Below are 13,084 nucleotides of genomic sequence, written 5' to 3'. Positions count from 1 at the left end.
CAAAGGGTTCTGTCCAGAGACAATAACACCCCGTGTTTCTCTTTTCTCTTCCATAGACCTCAGAGGACGAGCCTTCTGAAAAAGATGCTCTGCAGCCAGGCCGAAATATCGTGGCTGCAGGCTATGCCCTCTATGGTAGTGCAACCCTCGTGGCTCTTTCCACTGGGCAAGGCGTGGACCTCTTCATGCTCGACCCAGTAGGTACCTAATGTAGCAGTATCAGTACATAGGACTCCATGCGTCTCTGCACGAATCCCAGTCGGCTGGGGTAATTTTCTGGTCATTCTTAATACTTGCTTTTAGGACAAGAGAGGCTAGTTGGGGAATCAACACCAACATCAAAAAACATTAATGACCTGTGTCCAATGGAGGGCGTTTGAAGTGTTCTGTGGGGTCTGTCGTATCAACCAGGCTCTGCCCTTAAGGAGTTTCTAATCCAAAAATGCATCCAATCTCTTTGGCTTATAGAAATACAATAATTTAAAAAACCCCAATGTTACCGATATCTAGACAGAAACATGGATTTTTTAGAGCAGCACCATCCAATAGAACTTTCTGTGACCATGCATATGTTCTGTAATCTGTGCTGTCCTCATGTGGCTATTGAACACTTGCAATGTGGTTAGTGTGACTAAGAAACTCAGTTTTAAAACTTTATGTCATTTTAATTAACTTAAATTGCCACACGTGACTAGTGGTTACCCTATTGGACAGCATGGGTTTGTGGGACTGCCGCTAAAGTAGATGTTCTTCCCAATTAAGTAAAGGATGTTACCGTATTAGTGGTAAAGCTCAGGACACAGGCTGGAAATGGGCAGGTCTTGAGGCCTAGGATGCAGGAGTCCCAGGAACGGGCTTGCAGCATGGCCAGTCTGGTCTGGACACTACCCCTGATTCTGTGTCTCTCACTCAGGTTTCAAGTGCCAGGGAGGAATATCTAATTTGCCAAGCTAAGTCAAATGCCTGACCTTGGGCTGGAGGAGGCTCAGTCTTCGTAGATTGGCATCCAATGAGAAGAGTTACTTCTTCAAAGGGAGTTAGGCTGCTTTTAGGAAGTCTTACTCCACACTGGCCTGCTCCAAAGCAACAAATGTCCACAGCAAGTTATTAAAGCTCATGAGCCGGAGACTATCAGGAACTTGCCTATAATAAAAAGAAGTTGAGTTTACTGAACAAGGAAGGATGTGCTCTAGAACAGTAGAGTGTCATGCTAGGAGGGAGTTGGGATGGACTTACACTATAGCAAGTGGGCTTTTGCTTGATGATCTCAGGAGGATTCAAGAAAGAGAGGGTCAATTCTGGCTTGGGAGTGGATTCAATTAATGATTGTGTATCAATCATTTTTATCTGGGAGGTGGGAAGATTGAAGTGAAGGTAGAGATTCATTGGTAAAGAAGAAGTCATCACTCAGAGCAGAGGGGAAGGATGCTTAGTTACTTTTGTGGTTGCTGAGTATTCTCATCACCGTCTTGTTTCAGACATGGTCAGCATGGTCTTGCCTCTTTTATATTCTGGGAATATAAATTCCTATGTTTATTAGGAACCTTCTAGTCTAGCTGCCAGCTCTGAGCTATCATCCTGGGGGATTTCACTTTCTTAGTCTTCAAAGTTCATTAAAACTGATTACATTTCCAAGCCTGGTTTTCCTCCTTGTGACTTAAAGAGACATCCAGCCTTTCAAGGTGATACCTGCAGCCAGCTAATCACATCCATAAGCACTCAGATAAATGGGTACCTGAGGGATGTCCTGCAGAGTAACCACAGTGGGGGCAGTGGGCACAATTTTATTAATAATTCTGATGATTTCTTTCATTTTTATCCTTTTCATTTCTTATGCCAAGTGAATACAGTTTCTGATTGAAGGGATTTCCTCATTACCCTGTATAAGAGTCACTGGGATATTGGGAATCTTTCATGGTTTCTAGGACTGAGTCATTAAAATAAACGGACCACACATTTGTAGGGGAACTGCATCCCCTACGTTTATGATGAATCCTGTCCATGAAACTTCTTCCTCTCATTGTCAATGGCCCAAATCTTCCTGGAAACATTAGGAATTAACCAGGAATGAGAACTTGGGGCATTAATACTTTGAGCTTCCCCGTAAATGAGTAACCTGTCAGGCAGTGAAAATTAGCAAGGAAACGTTCCCTCTTTCCTCTGAATTATTCCATCTCTTGCTAGAGCACCGCTGGAGCTGCAGAAGGACATGGCACGGCCGGGCTCCTCGAGCAGGCCCACACCTTCTGATGCTCTCTGATTGTTGGGGACTGTGGTGTTGCCTTCTGTTTCCTGGTGTCTCTCTTCTTCCAGGTGTTTTTCATCTTTCTAGGCTCTCGGTGAATTTGTCCTCGTGGAAAAAGATGTCAAGATAAAACAGAAAGGAAAGATTTACAGTCTCAATGAGGGCTATGCCAAGTACTTTGATGCTCCCACCTCAGAATATGTGCAGAGAAAGAAATTTCCTGAGGTGAGTGAAGAAAGCCTAAGGCAGTAGCAGGGAGAATGCTGCCTCAGTGGGTCCCTGTTTGGGTGGCGGCTTTGGGAGCCTGGCTGAAAGAGGTGATGCCGCTGTTTATGACTCTGATCGGTATGAGAATGGCAGACTGTGCCTTTCTTCATAAACGAGCAACGTCTTTTACAGCTATAAGTTACCTACTCAAGATAATACTCCCTAGTTTCGTTTTTCCAGGAGACATTGTTTATGAAGAAGACAGACCACATTTTCAAAATTCAGGGTTCAGGCCAGAACCTGTCAGGTCATTTGCTTGCTGAGCTACCACCTATTTAGATTCTGGTCACTCACTTTTATTTGCTTTTAGGTGTAGTAATTATATTTGAAAGTCCCATTCATAGGTCCTGTGTTTGCCCCAAGCCTTAGGATGTTCTTTGTCTCTCAACGGGATTACCAAGTTCTGGACTTCATGTGTCTATGAATGCAGCCCAAAGAATCCATTCAGTATATTCACCATACTAAGAGAGCTTTTAAGACAGGTGTGGGAGCAGAGTCAAAGAATTTCCAGATCAAGACTGTAAAGTCTGTTCTAAATTGGAAGAGGAATGCAAGCTTGTTTACAAGTGGGACCATCTCTCACCAAATTCTGGGGGATGTCACAAGAGAGGCCCTTTATCCTGTGGTGGGAAGGCAGTGGTATGGTGTGCCTGCCTGGCTGTCCCTGGAAGTCCTCACGAACTCCAAGGAAAGAGAGCTCATGATTCCATGGGACCAAGAGGCAGTCAGTCAACAGGATCCCAGGACCTGCCTCTGTGGCCCCAAGCTGAAGCTATAGAGAACTTTCTACTTTCTTTCATTTGTTTTTTAAATGAAGTTCTCAAAAATGCAGTTTCCTGTACCTCTCCTTCATAGGGTTGTATTTTGCCATCACGCACAAACCCATCCAATGTCTTGAGGGCAAAAGTAACAGGATGTGAATTGTAAGGTTGATAAAATCAATATTATTTACATGCTTCCGGTCTTGGAGATGTTTCATAGTGGCTCCCATTCTAAGCTAAAAAGTGCCTCTCCTTGAGCCCAAAAAAGAAGATATTTATGTTACCACTAAAAAACAAAAGTCCTGCACAAAAAATACCATAAATCTCTTTGAAGGGGAGATTTCAAATGAGAAAAAAGGCATCAGCTCATGAGTGACCGACAGCTGGTGAACAGGCTGACCCCACGAGGACCCCTTGTAAATCTTACCACAGGCTGGGCTCCCAAATAGAAAACCACGCAAAGAGCATGATTATGCTAGTCAGGGAAGAAACATAAATCCCTTGCCCTCTCAGTAAAACTGGAACTCTTAGAAGATATTTAAGCTCTTTCTCAATTCCATTTTAACTATTTTTCCTCCCAAATAACGCTCTCTGCTCTTTAAAAAAGATGTTTCTTTTGTATCCTTTCTCACAGGCCAGCTTAGATAGTTTGACTACAGCTAGAAGAAAGACACTAGGTTCTAAGGTAAAGTTACACTTTGCAATTTTACAAAATGGAGTAAATTCCTTAAGAGGGTCTACACAGTTTCACAAGAGATGTCCCGGGAGTAAGAAAGGTCCATTAGGCCAGTGGTTCTGAAGAATTTTTGACTGTGACCATTAATAACAAATGCATTTTCTGTTTAATTCAGAGCACATGTGTGCAAGCATGCATGCACATACTCACACATGCTCCACTGAAACAAAAGTAAACTGCCTTACTGTCTACTGTGCTCTAAGATATTTTTTCATTCTTTTCTATTCAATTCTATTCTGTTCTGATCTGATCTCTTCTGTTCCATTCCATTTGTTTAGATTGCATTTCATTTGAAAAAAACATGTTTAGTAATGACCCATTAAATGGATTTTATGACCCATTAATGGATTTCCATCCACACTTGAAAAAGCACTGCACTGGGCAGCTTCTTAGACATTTTACTACATTATAAAATTAATCTACAGATTCAGAATGGAGACAGTGAGACAAAAATAAAATAAAGGGGAATGTATGCATTACATACAGAACAGGGTAACATCACTCGAATAGCCCATAGATGGCTGCCCGTTATTGCACCCAGTATGCTGAACGGGTGGGACTCGTGCAGTGGGATCTAAACAGCAGGTTATTCTGACCTCCTCCTCACTCTGCAACAGCTGTTCAGAGGAGTAGTCCCTCTTAGAAAATAGAAAGTCAGTGTTCACTTATCATGGAAATGGTAGACTATTGAGCCCAACATATTAATCAGTATTTCAATACCGATTCAAAGATGAGACCCTTCTCAACAGCAAAGGCACATATTCCCCAACATAAGGCAAGTCTCCAGAATCCTCCAGTTGTTTTTTAACATGAAATTCTAGATTTCATATGCATCTGCCCCTAGCATAAAAGGAGTTGTTTTGTCTCTAGGAAGTTTTGGTTTTTCTTGCTTGCTTTTTACATAAAATCCCTTACAATTCCATAAATTGAAGACTAAGGATTAGTTGGTTCTGGCCCAGAAAGTTTAGTCTACGTTTAACAGCAGGAAACCAGTGTGAATGCTTGATGATTTCCGCAGGCAATGCTTGAGAGTCCAGGGAGGGACTTTCTTCTTGATGTGAAAACAAAGATCATATTGACGGAAGTGCTGGATGGTCTTGGGAGTGTCCAATTCTAACTGATAAGACAATAGAGATGAATAGACAATAAAACCCAAAGCTACTTTCTAGGATTTCCACCTGTAGATATTTGGAAAATGGGGATACCCTCAACAGAGTGGTGGGCATCCTCCTGGCTACGGTAGAGGTTTGCAGTGATCCCTTAGAAAGATTAAAGGGAAAGTAGGGAAAATAATCTGTGCCCCCTTCCCTCAGCAATTCTCTGAGAAGAGAGAAAGGCAGAGATGAACGCAGGAGAGGATGGCCTGGTGGGTGTTGGCATGAAGCTGCTGCTTTCTCTTTTAAGGTCTTCCAATTACTATTTTTTAATACAGAAAGGCCCAAGGGAGAAAACACTAAATAGTCCATAATGCTTCCAATTGATTGAAACTGTAATTTTTATTCTCATTAACAAAATTTTCAAAAAATGAAACATAGAATTGCCGTATGACCCAGCAATTCCGCTCCTCACACCCCAAATAATTGAAAACAATATATTCAGAAAAAACTTGCACACCAATGTGCAGAGCAGCATTATTTACAATAACCAAAGGTGGGAACAACTCAAATGTCCATCAACTGATGAGCAGATGAAAAAAGGCGGTCCATCCATACAATAGAACATTATTCAGCTGTGAAGAGGAATGAAGTACTGTTGCATACCACAGCATGATGAATCTCAACAACATTTATGCTGAGTGGAAGGAGCCAGATGCAAGGACAAGGTCAATGCATAGAGACAGAAGGCAGATTAATGGTTGCCAAGCACTGGGGGAGGGGAGGACAGAGCCTATTTAATGGGTATCGTGTTTTCTTTTAGGTAATGGAAATGTTCTGTAATTAGATAGAGGTCATGGTTGTACAACATTATAAATGTATTAAATGCCACTGAATTATATACTTTAAAATGGTTAATTTTATCTGATGTGAATTTTACTTCAATTTTAAAAAGTAATCTAAGATTAGGAAATGTAAAACATACAGAAATATACAAAATTAAAGGTGAAAGCCTCCTCTCTCCTTTACCCCCAGCCAGGTTGCTCTTTCCAGGGATGACCACTGCCAAGTGTTGATTTTATTCTTTGAATTGGGATGGTGGGAGGGGATAATGCACATTCATCTCCATATCTACCCCACCACCCTTTAAGAACATCAGGTAGAGCATATTAACTCATCTGATTTTCTTTTTCATGACTTAGAGATTGTTCTACACAAGCACATACAGATTTGTGGCATTGACTGAAAGGGCTGCCCAGCCTTGTGTTGAGAGGACAGATCGAGCTAATTGCTTATGGAGAGCAGCTTTGCTTGTCTCTGATTTCCCATCAGGAGACACAGAGCTGCAATCGAGATCCCAAAATTGTATGCTCATTACCTTTACAAGTATATCTGTAGGGCACATATCTTGCTGAAGTTGCTGGGTCAAAGGGTATGAGCATTTCACATGCTGATGTTACCAAATATTCTTCCAGAAAAGTTGCATCAGTTTATACTCTCTGGCATCATATGGAAGAGTACTCATTTCCTTGTGTCCCTGCCAGTGCAGATATGGTGAATCTTTTTAAATTTTTGTCCATCTGATGGTCAAAAGGTGAACCTTGTGGCTTGATTTGCACATGTTTAATTATGGTTTATGTTGTTTCCTTGTATTTATTGAGCACCTACTTTTGTCTTAGTAAATTGCCTATTTCTGTTCTTAGCAAATATTTAATTAGTATTATTTATCTTTTTCTTCTTGCCTTGTATAAGCACTTAGTAAATGAAGGAAACTAGCCTTTTGTCTGTTATTCATGTTAGAAATACGTGTAGACTTTCAGCTTTTGATTCCGTAGAGGTGTTTGCAATTTTATGTTATCAAATTTATCTTTCTTTATATCTAATGGGTGCTGTGTACCAAATTATAAATTAATGTACTCATGTTTTCTTCTTCTGTGCTGTCCAATACAATAGCTATTAGCCATATGTGGCTATTTAAATTTAAAATACTTGCCAGTAAATAACATGTAAAATTGTGTTTTCATCTACACCTGTCTCATTACCAGAGCTCAACAGTCACACGTGGTCAGTGGCTGCTATATGGGACGTTGGTGATAAAAATTGTTTTCATCACCACAGAGAACTTCATTGGACAGCATTATTCTAAATTATTTGTGATTTTCTCCTTTTAACTCTCTCCATCTTGAAATAATTTGGCTGTAAAGAATGAGGTAGGGATCCTACACACCTCTTTTCTAAGTAGCTAGCCCAGCGCTGCTCGCTAATAGTCCTCTCCCACGCTGATTGAAAGGTCCTGTTCAGCATAAACGAAATTCTCGTCTATCTTTAGGCCCAGGACTGGGCTCTATTCTGATCTACTGGTCAGCGTTTGCATTTCTTCTTTGCATATGTAAATATTGTTAGTTCAATGTGTGCTCTTAGATTTGGTAGAGATACTCTTTTCCTTGTTCTTCATTTTCACAAATGTTCCTGTTTTCTTTGCTAGAAAATTTCAATACCAGTTCTTTCAAGTTTCTTCCCCAAAAAGTCTGTTGATATTTTCTAAGAGTTTTATAGTCTTACCTCTTAATGTGTAGGTCTTCCATCCACTTTGAGTTAATTTGTCATGTGGTATAAGGTAAGTTTTTAGTCTATTTTTAAAATTGGGTTATTCATCTTTTTATCATAAAATTGTAAATTCATTTTTTTATTATGTTATGTTAATCACCGTACATTACATCATTAGTTTTAGATGAAGTGTTCCATGATTCATTGTTTGTGCATAACACCCAGTACTCCACGCAGAATGTGCCCTCCTCAATACCCACCACCAGGCTAACCCATCCTCCCACCCCCCTCCCCTCTAGAACCCTGTTTGTTTTTCAGAGTCCATCGTCTCTCATGGTTCGTCTACCCCTCCGATTTCCCCCGCTTCATTCTTCCCCTCCCGCTACCTTCTTCTTCTTCTTCTTCTTTTTTTTTTTTCTTAACATATATTGCATTATTTGTTTCAGAGGTACAGATCTGAGATTCAACAGTCTTACACAATTCACAGCACTCACCGTAGCACATACCCTCCCCAATGTCTATCACCCAGCCACCCCATCCCTCCCACCCCCTGAGTGGTGGGGGGTAAATTCATTTATTTTTATTAACTTATGTATGCTAGTCTCCCCCTTCAGTTGGTGAGTTCCTTGGGGGCAGAGACTGTCTTCCTGTTTTTGGCATCCTCAGGGCCTGGCCTGGTGCCAGGCATAAATAAGATGCTAAAAAAATTATTTATTGAGCTGAATTTACACACAATTTGTGAACAGTACTACTTTTGCATTCCACCTAATATTCAAGGTTTGGAATCACCTACACTGCCTGCTTTTATTTCAATTCAATCCTTTTTTGGGGGGGGGGGTGCGTGAATATCTCTTGCTTGTCTAATCCAAACCTAAATGCTGCTGATGTCTCTTTCTTTCCTTAGAAGCCTTTAATAGTTACTTTGCTTTGCTTTGCTTTGCAAACCTCCTAAGGCAGGATATGTGGGTAAGGGAGTATGTAATCCAGGTGAACATCTTATATCTTCTCTCTCTGCCTTCTAGGATGGCAGTGCTCCCTATGGGGCCAGGTATGTGGGCTCTATGGTAGCCGATGTGCACCGCACCCTGGTCTATGGAGGGATCTTCCTGTACCCGGCGAACCAGAAAAGTCCTAAGGGCAAGGTAATTCTCATTTGTCCCCTGGCTGTATCACTCAGTAAGCCAGTTGGAGTTCCCTTTCTCTTCATGCCTGCTTTTTGGCTACTGCTCTGTCCTTTTCACATCTGTTTGTGAGTGGGCAGGTGGAAGAGAAAAGAGGTGTATTTCCCGTTAATGAATTTTGAGGCTGTGGTAGAAGCTGAAGTTGTTATTGGCAATTTTCACTGGCCTTGGAATTCCCTGGCCTCATGCCCATCATTCACCATAAGTCAGCTCTGTTCATCTACTGTTTTCTATGGCCTGTGCCTGACTTATAGCTTCAGCATCACCTGATTCTGGATGATAGACCCTTTGAGAATCTAATGAAAGGTATGGATCCACTTCCCAGGAAAAAAAATGCACATAAACATACATATTACATACATTTTTAGGGAGTTCACAGATGACCTGAAGTCTACCCATGAATCCTCTAGAGAGTTCCCAAATTCCAGAATAAGAGCTTCTGGTCAGAACTTATTTAGTACTTCTGGAAAGGTAGCTCCCAGGTGATCTTACTGCAACTTTATGACACAAACCCCAAAATACTTATATGATCAGATGGGAATCTTATATCCAAATGCATCTATCTTGAATAGACCCTCCCATGGAAACCTGTCTGATTTTTAGCCAATCACAGAAATCGTAGGTAAGTAGACAAATCAAAACAAACATCTACTGTACTCTCAGACACACCAACAACTGGCCACATGTATATTTGTCTCCCAGCGTGTGCAGTTTGAATGATTAGAATGCCAGACTCAAAGCCATGATAAGAAATCTAAGAGCACGTGAGACCAGAGGGAAGATTTGTGTGTCAGGAATTTCTCTTCATGTGAGTGTTGAGCTTAGGTATATTATAACTTTCGGAAGTAAGAATCACAGCCAAGTCTTCATGATGGGTGCTGGCACGGGGTAGTAAATGAGATCTAGAAAACGAGGGAATGCCTACAAAGAACCACTCTTGCTGCCTACTCAGTTCCAACACAGAAAATGTTAGGCTATTTCTTAATAATTGTTAAAATGATTTACAATGAGTCAGAAAATATGCCCATGTAATTATAGAGACATTTCCATAAGTACATATAATTCCATGTATAGATCTATATATTCATAGCACCATCACCACCAGCCCTATTGAAAGTATCATTGACTCCTGAACTCTGCGGTTTAGCTTTTGTGGTCTCTGTGAGCGCATCAGTGTGTGTTTTGGCGGTGGGGTAGATGTGTACGCCTTTTCTCCTCTGTGTGCTTGTCTCTGTATATCTGTTTAGATTTTAACTGCAGAAAAAAAGTAGATCACATGGACTGCAGGTCAAAGCAACACGAAGACCTGTACATTGTGTTTTGAGATGAATTTACTACAAGGGCAACTTTAGGTGAAAGGCAGCTTTGGCTCAAAGACAAACTTTATGTGAGGTTGTTGTGCTTTTTTCTTTTTCTTTTAAGTATCTGAATCAACATAGTACAAACAAAGGCTACTTAATTACAGTCTGAGACTTTGTCTGACACCCCAAACCCCTCATCTTGAAGCGCCCAGAGCAAGGGAAAGGGGAAGAAAGAGCCAAGTTCTAGAAGCTGACAGGTAGCTGTCCAGGACCGATTGGCCTCCAGTGTCCCTCCTGTGGATGATCAGGCACGAAACTAGCAGATCCAAGTTTGTCCACACCCACTGGGGCTTCTTTGCTCCCTGCCAGGACACCCACTGCTTCAACAGCTGGAGGTCTAGGGTGAGGGCAGTGTATATTGTTTTACCAAAATGGTAGTATGCCCCCTGGAGTCTTAACTTACTCTCTCCCGAATGCCTGGCTCTCTAACCTAGACCAGAGATATTTCGTTTCTCACTGTGAAATAACAATGATTCAAAAATTAGCACAAGATAGGACTGCTTCTCAAAGAGTTTCACATGATCTTCAGAATGGATTTGAAGAAAAGAATGGGAAAAAAGAAGTTGCAGAAAGCTGGCTCAACCACTTTGTAAGCTGATTACAGAAAGGAACTTGTTTTCTCTTAAATACAGATTTTATACCTATTGGGAAGGAAGGGGAAGATAGTATGATACTGAGTTAGAACAGGCAGCTAGACTGTCACCCTGAATCTAATGTGATGTGTGTGTGTGTCTGGTGGGGGTTGGGGTGATCAGGAGGGAATCACAGCATAATCACCGAAATAGGCCTTAAAAAGGCATTGGGTCCAGCCCATTTCAATGTAATTCCCCAGCCACTCCCTGGAGGCAGGGCAGACGCCTGCTAGTTCCCATAGTGCCTGGTAGAAAAAGCAGGCCTTCCTCAGGAGAGGCTCAGCCCTGGGTCCACGGGCACAACCTGGAAAGCAGGGCACAGGCTGACCTTACCCTCCCCAGCCTGCCCATTTCTGCCTTCCACTGGGAGCCCTTGGGCAAGGGACACAGTAGCCTTGTTGGGACACTTCCCTTGTGTCAGACATTACTGGGAAGGAAGATGCCACAGTGGCCAGCCCAGACAGACTCTGTCCCTGCCCTCAAGGGCAAGCATGTAAGGATATGAAGCAACCCTCAGTGTGACAAACTGAAGAGGGCCGTGCAGGAGGCTACAGCAGTGCGAACAGTGGGCATTAACTCAGTCTTGGGGGCCAAGAGAAAAGGCCGTTTAAACCCCAGCAAACTACCTGGTCAAGCTGACACTTGAGATATGGGGTTCTGCCACGTGATCTCGAACACTGAGGTTATCCTGAGAGGCCACCTAGTACTCTCCAGGTGACCTTCCGTCTCATCTAAGCTGGACTCCTCGCTAGCCATAAGGCCTCACATACAGAGGCTCCTCACCAGGCCTCAGCTTCAGTTTGCCTCACTGCTGAACCAACAGCAAACAAGTGTCTCGATCTCATCCTCCCAAGGGAGGAGGCAGGCCTCTCATAAACACAAAGGTCACAAGACAGCTAGAGACTGACCAGCGGTGCCCCAAAGACAAGGTGATGAACCCAGTGTATTCATGCTAAGAAGACACAGAAGTTCAGCTCCCGGAATTCCCCAGCAAGGTTTAGGGGGTGTGGCTTCGGGATTTTTGGGCCTCTGCAGAGCTTGTCCACCTGACTGTCTTTCTCCCACAGCTTCGGCTCCTGTATGAGTGCAATCCTGTGGCCTATATCATAGAGCAGGCTGGAGGCCTGGCGACCACGGGCACCCAGCCCGTGCTGGACGTGAAGCCAGAGTCCATTCACCAACGAGTCCCCCTCATTCTGGGGTCCCCGGATGATGTGAAGGAATACCTCACCTGTGTACAGAAAAGCCAGGCAGGCAGGTAGTAGGTTTCACCCTGAATGCTGCCTTTTCTTTGTCTTGTCCCTTCTATTAAGGACCCTAAAGGAACGATCATTGTAAACAGTGGTGATGAGTAACAAAAGGCAAAGCCTCCCTGAATCCCCCAAAGAAGAGCCACAGTGACGTGCTCTGCACAGCTCTAGAAGCCAGAGGCGATTCTGTGCTCAGTGGGAAGGGCTCAAAATAAAAACCCACATGGGAAAAGAACAACTTTGATCTGTCTTCTCTTATGAACAGCGGTTAATAGGGTTAGAGTTCCAAGTCTCTCAGCCAGGGAATCTGCAGCTACGGACTTTGGGGCAAAAAGTTTAGAGATCAGTTAAGAATTTGTCTTGGTTGGCTTAAAATTTGAACTTAGTGGAGACTGTTTCCAAGAGAGCAGAGTACTAGGGGGACCCTGAACTTGCTTTGTTTTGAATATAACTAGACTAACCTTGAACTATTTTGAAAAACTAGGAACAGGATCGGAGGAGTATGGAAACAATCTGCACATTTTGAATGAGTGAATTTGGCAGAAGCATGGTTCGCAGCCCTGAATTGGGGGATTGGGAAGCCATGGGACGGGGAAGAGGAGTAAGCCCGGTTTGCGGGGCAAAGTCAGGAAGAGGGAGGAAGTCGGAAAGGTTGCAGCGGTTTGTGACCCCATACTTAGCTGTGGCAAGTGAATCCCTGGGTCGCTCAGGGAAAGATTGCTCTTCTTTCCGGAGGGCATTTGAGGAGCATTATTTGTCCTCGCCAGAGACAAAGGGACAGCCAGGGAGCCACTGAGGGGAGCTCTCCAGCGGGGTCAGAGGGGTGCGCAGAGAGGAGAAAACCTCTTAACTTTTTGCTCTGAGCCACAATAGGCTTGAACCTCTATGCATGGCCAATAGTCCCTTTTCTGGTACTGGCTGTGGGCAGTGCAGAGGCTGGAGCGGATCTCGCATACCATCGCTGCTGCATTTTGCTGTCAGCCACAATAGAAGTAAGCCTCTGTGATGGC

The 13,084-nt window shown here is 43.0% G+C and overlaps 1 protein-coding gene across 1 annotated transcript in view; it reads left to right on the top strand.

Moving 5' to 3' along the window:
• FBP2 (fructose-bisphosphatase 2) overlaps positions 1 to 12,312 on the top strand; it is a 30,375-nt gene extending 18,063 nt beyond the window's left edge. Inside the window, exons 4-7 of the mRNA XM_064580128.1 lie at positions 57 to 197; positions 2,333 to 2,470; positions 8,673 to 8,792; positions 11,892 to 12,312. Of these exons, the coding sequence (XP_064436198.1) occupies positions 57 to 197; positions 2,333 to 2,470; positions 8,673 to 8,792; positions 11,892 to 12,086 (594 nt within the window). The 3' untranslated portion in view covers positions 12,087 to 12,312. The remainder of the gene's footprint in view (positions 1 to 56; positions 198 to 2,332; positions 2,471 to 8,672; positions 8,793 to 11,891) is intronic.
• Positions 12,313 to 13,084: the final 772 nt, after the last annotated feature.

This window comes from Mirounga angustirostris, unplaced genomic scaffold (assembly GCF_029215605.1).
Source record: "Mirounga angustirostris isolate CCGP_5_RB_7025 unplaced genomic scaffold, mMirAng1.0.hap1 SCAF_15, whole genome shotgun sequence".
Lineage (NCBI taxonomy): Eukaryota > Metazoa > Chordata > Mammalia > Carnivora > Phocidae > Mirounga > Mirounga angustirostris.
Note: the sequence above shows the minus strand (reverse complement) of the source record. Positions and strands in the feature narration are given on the sequence as shown.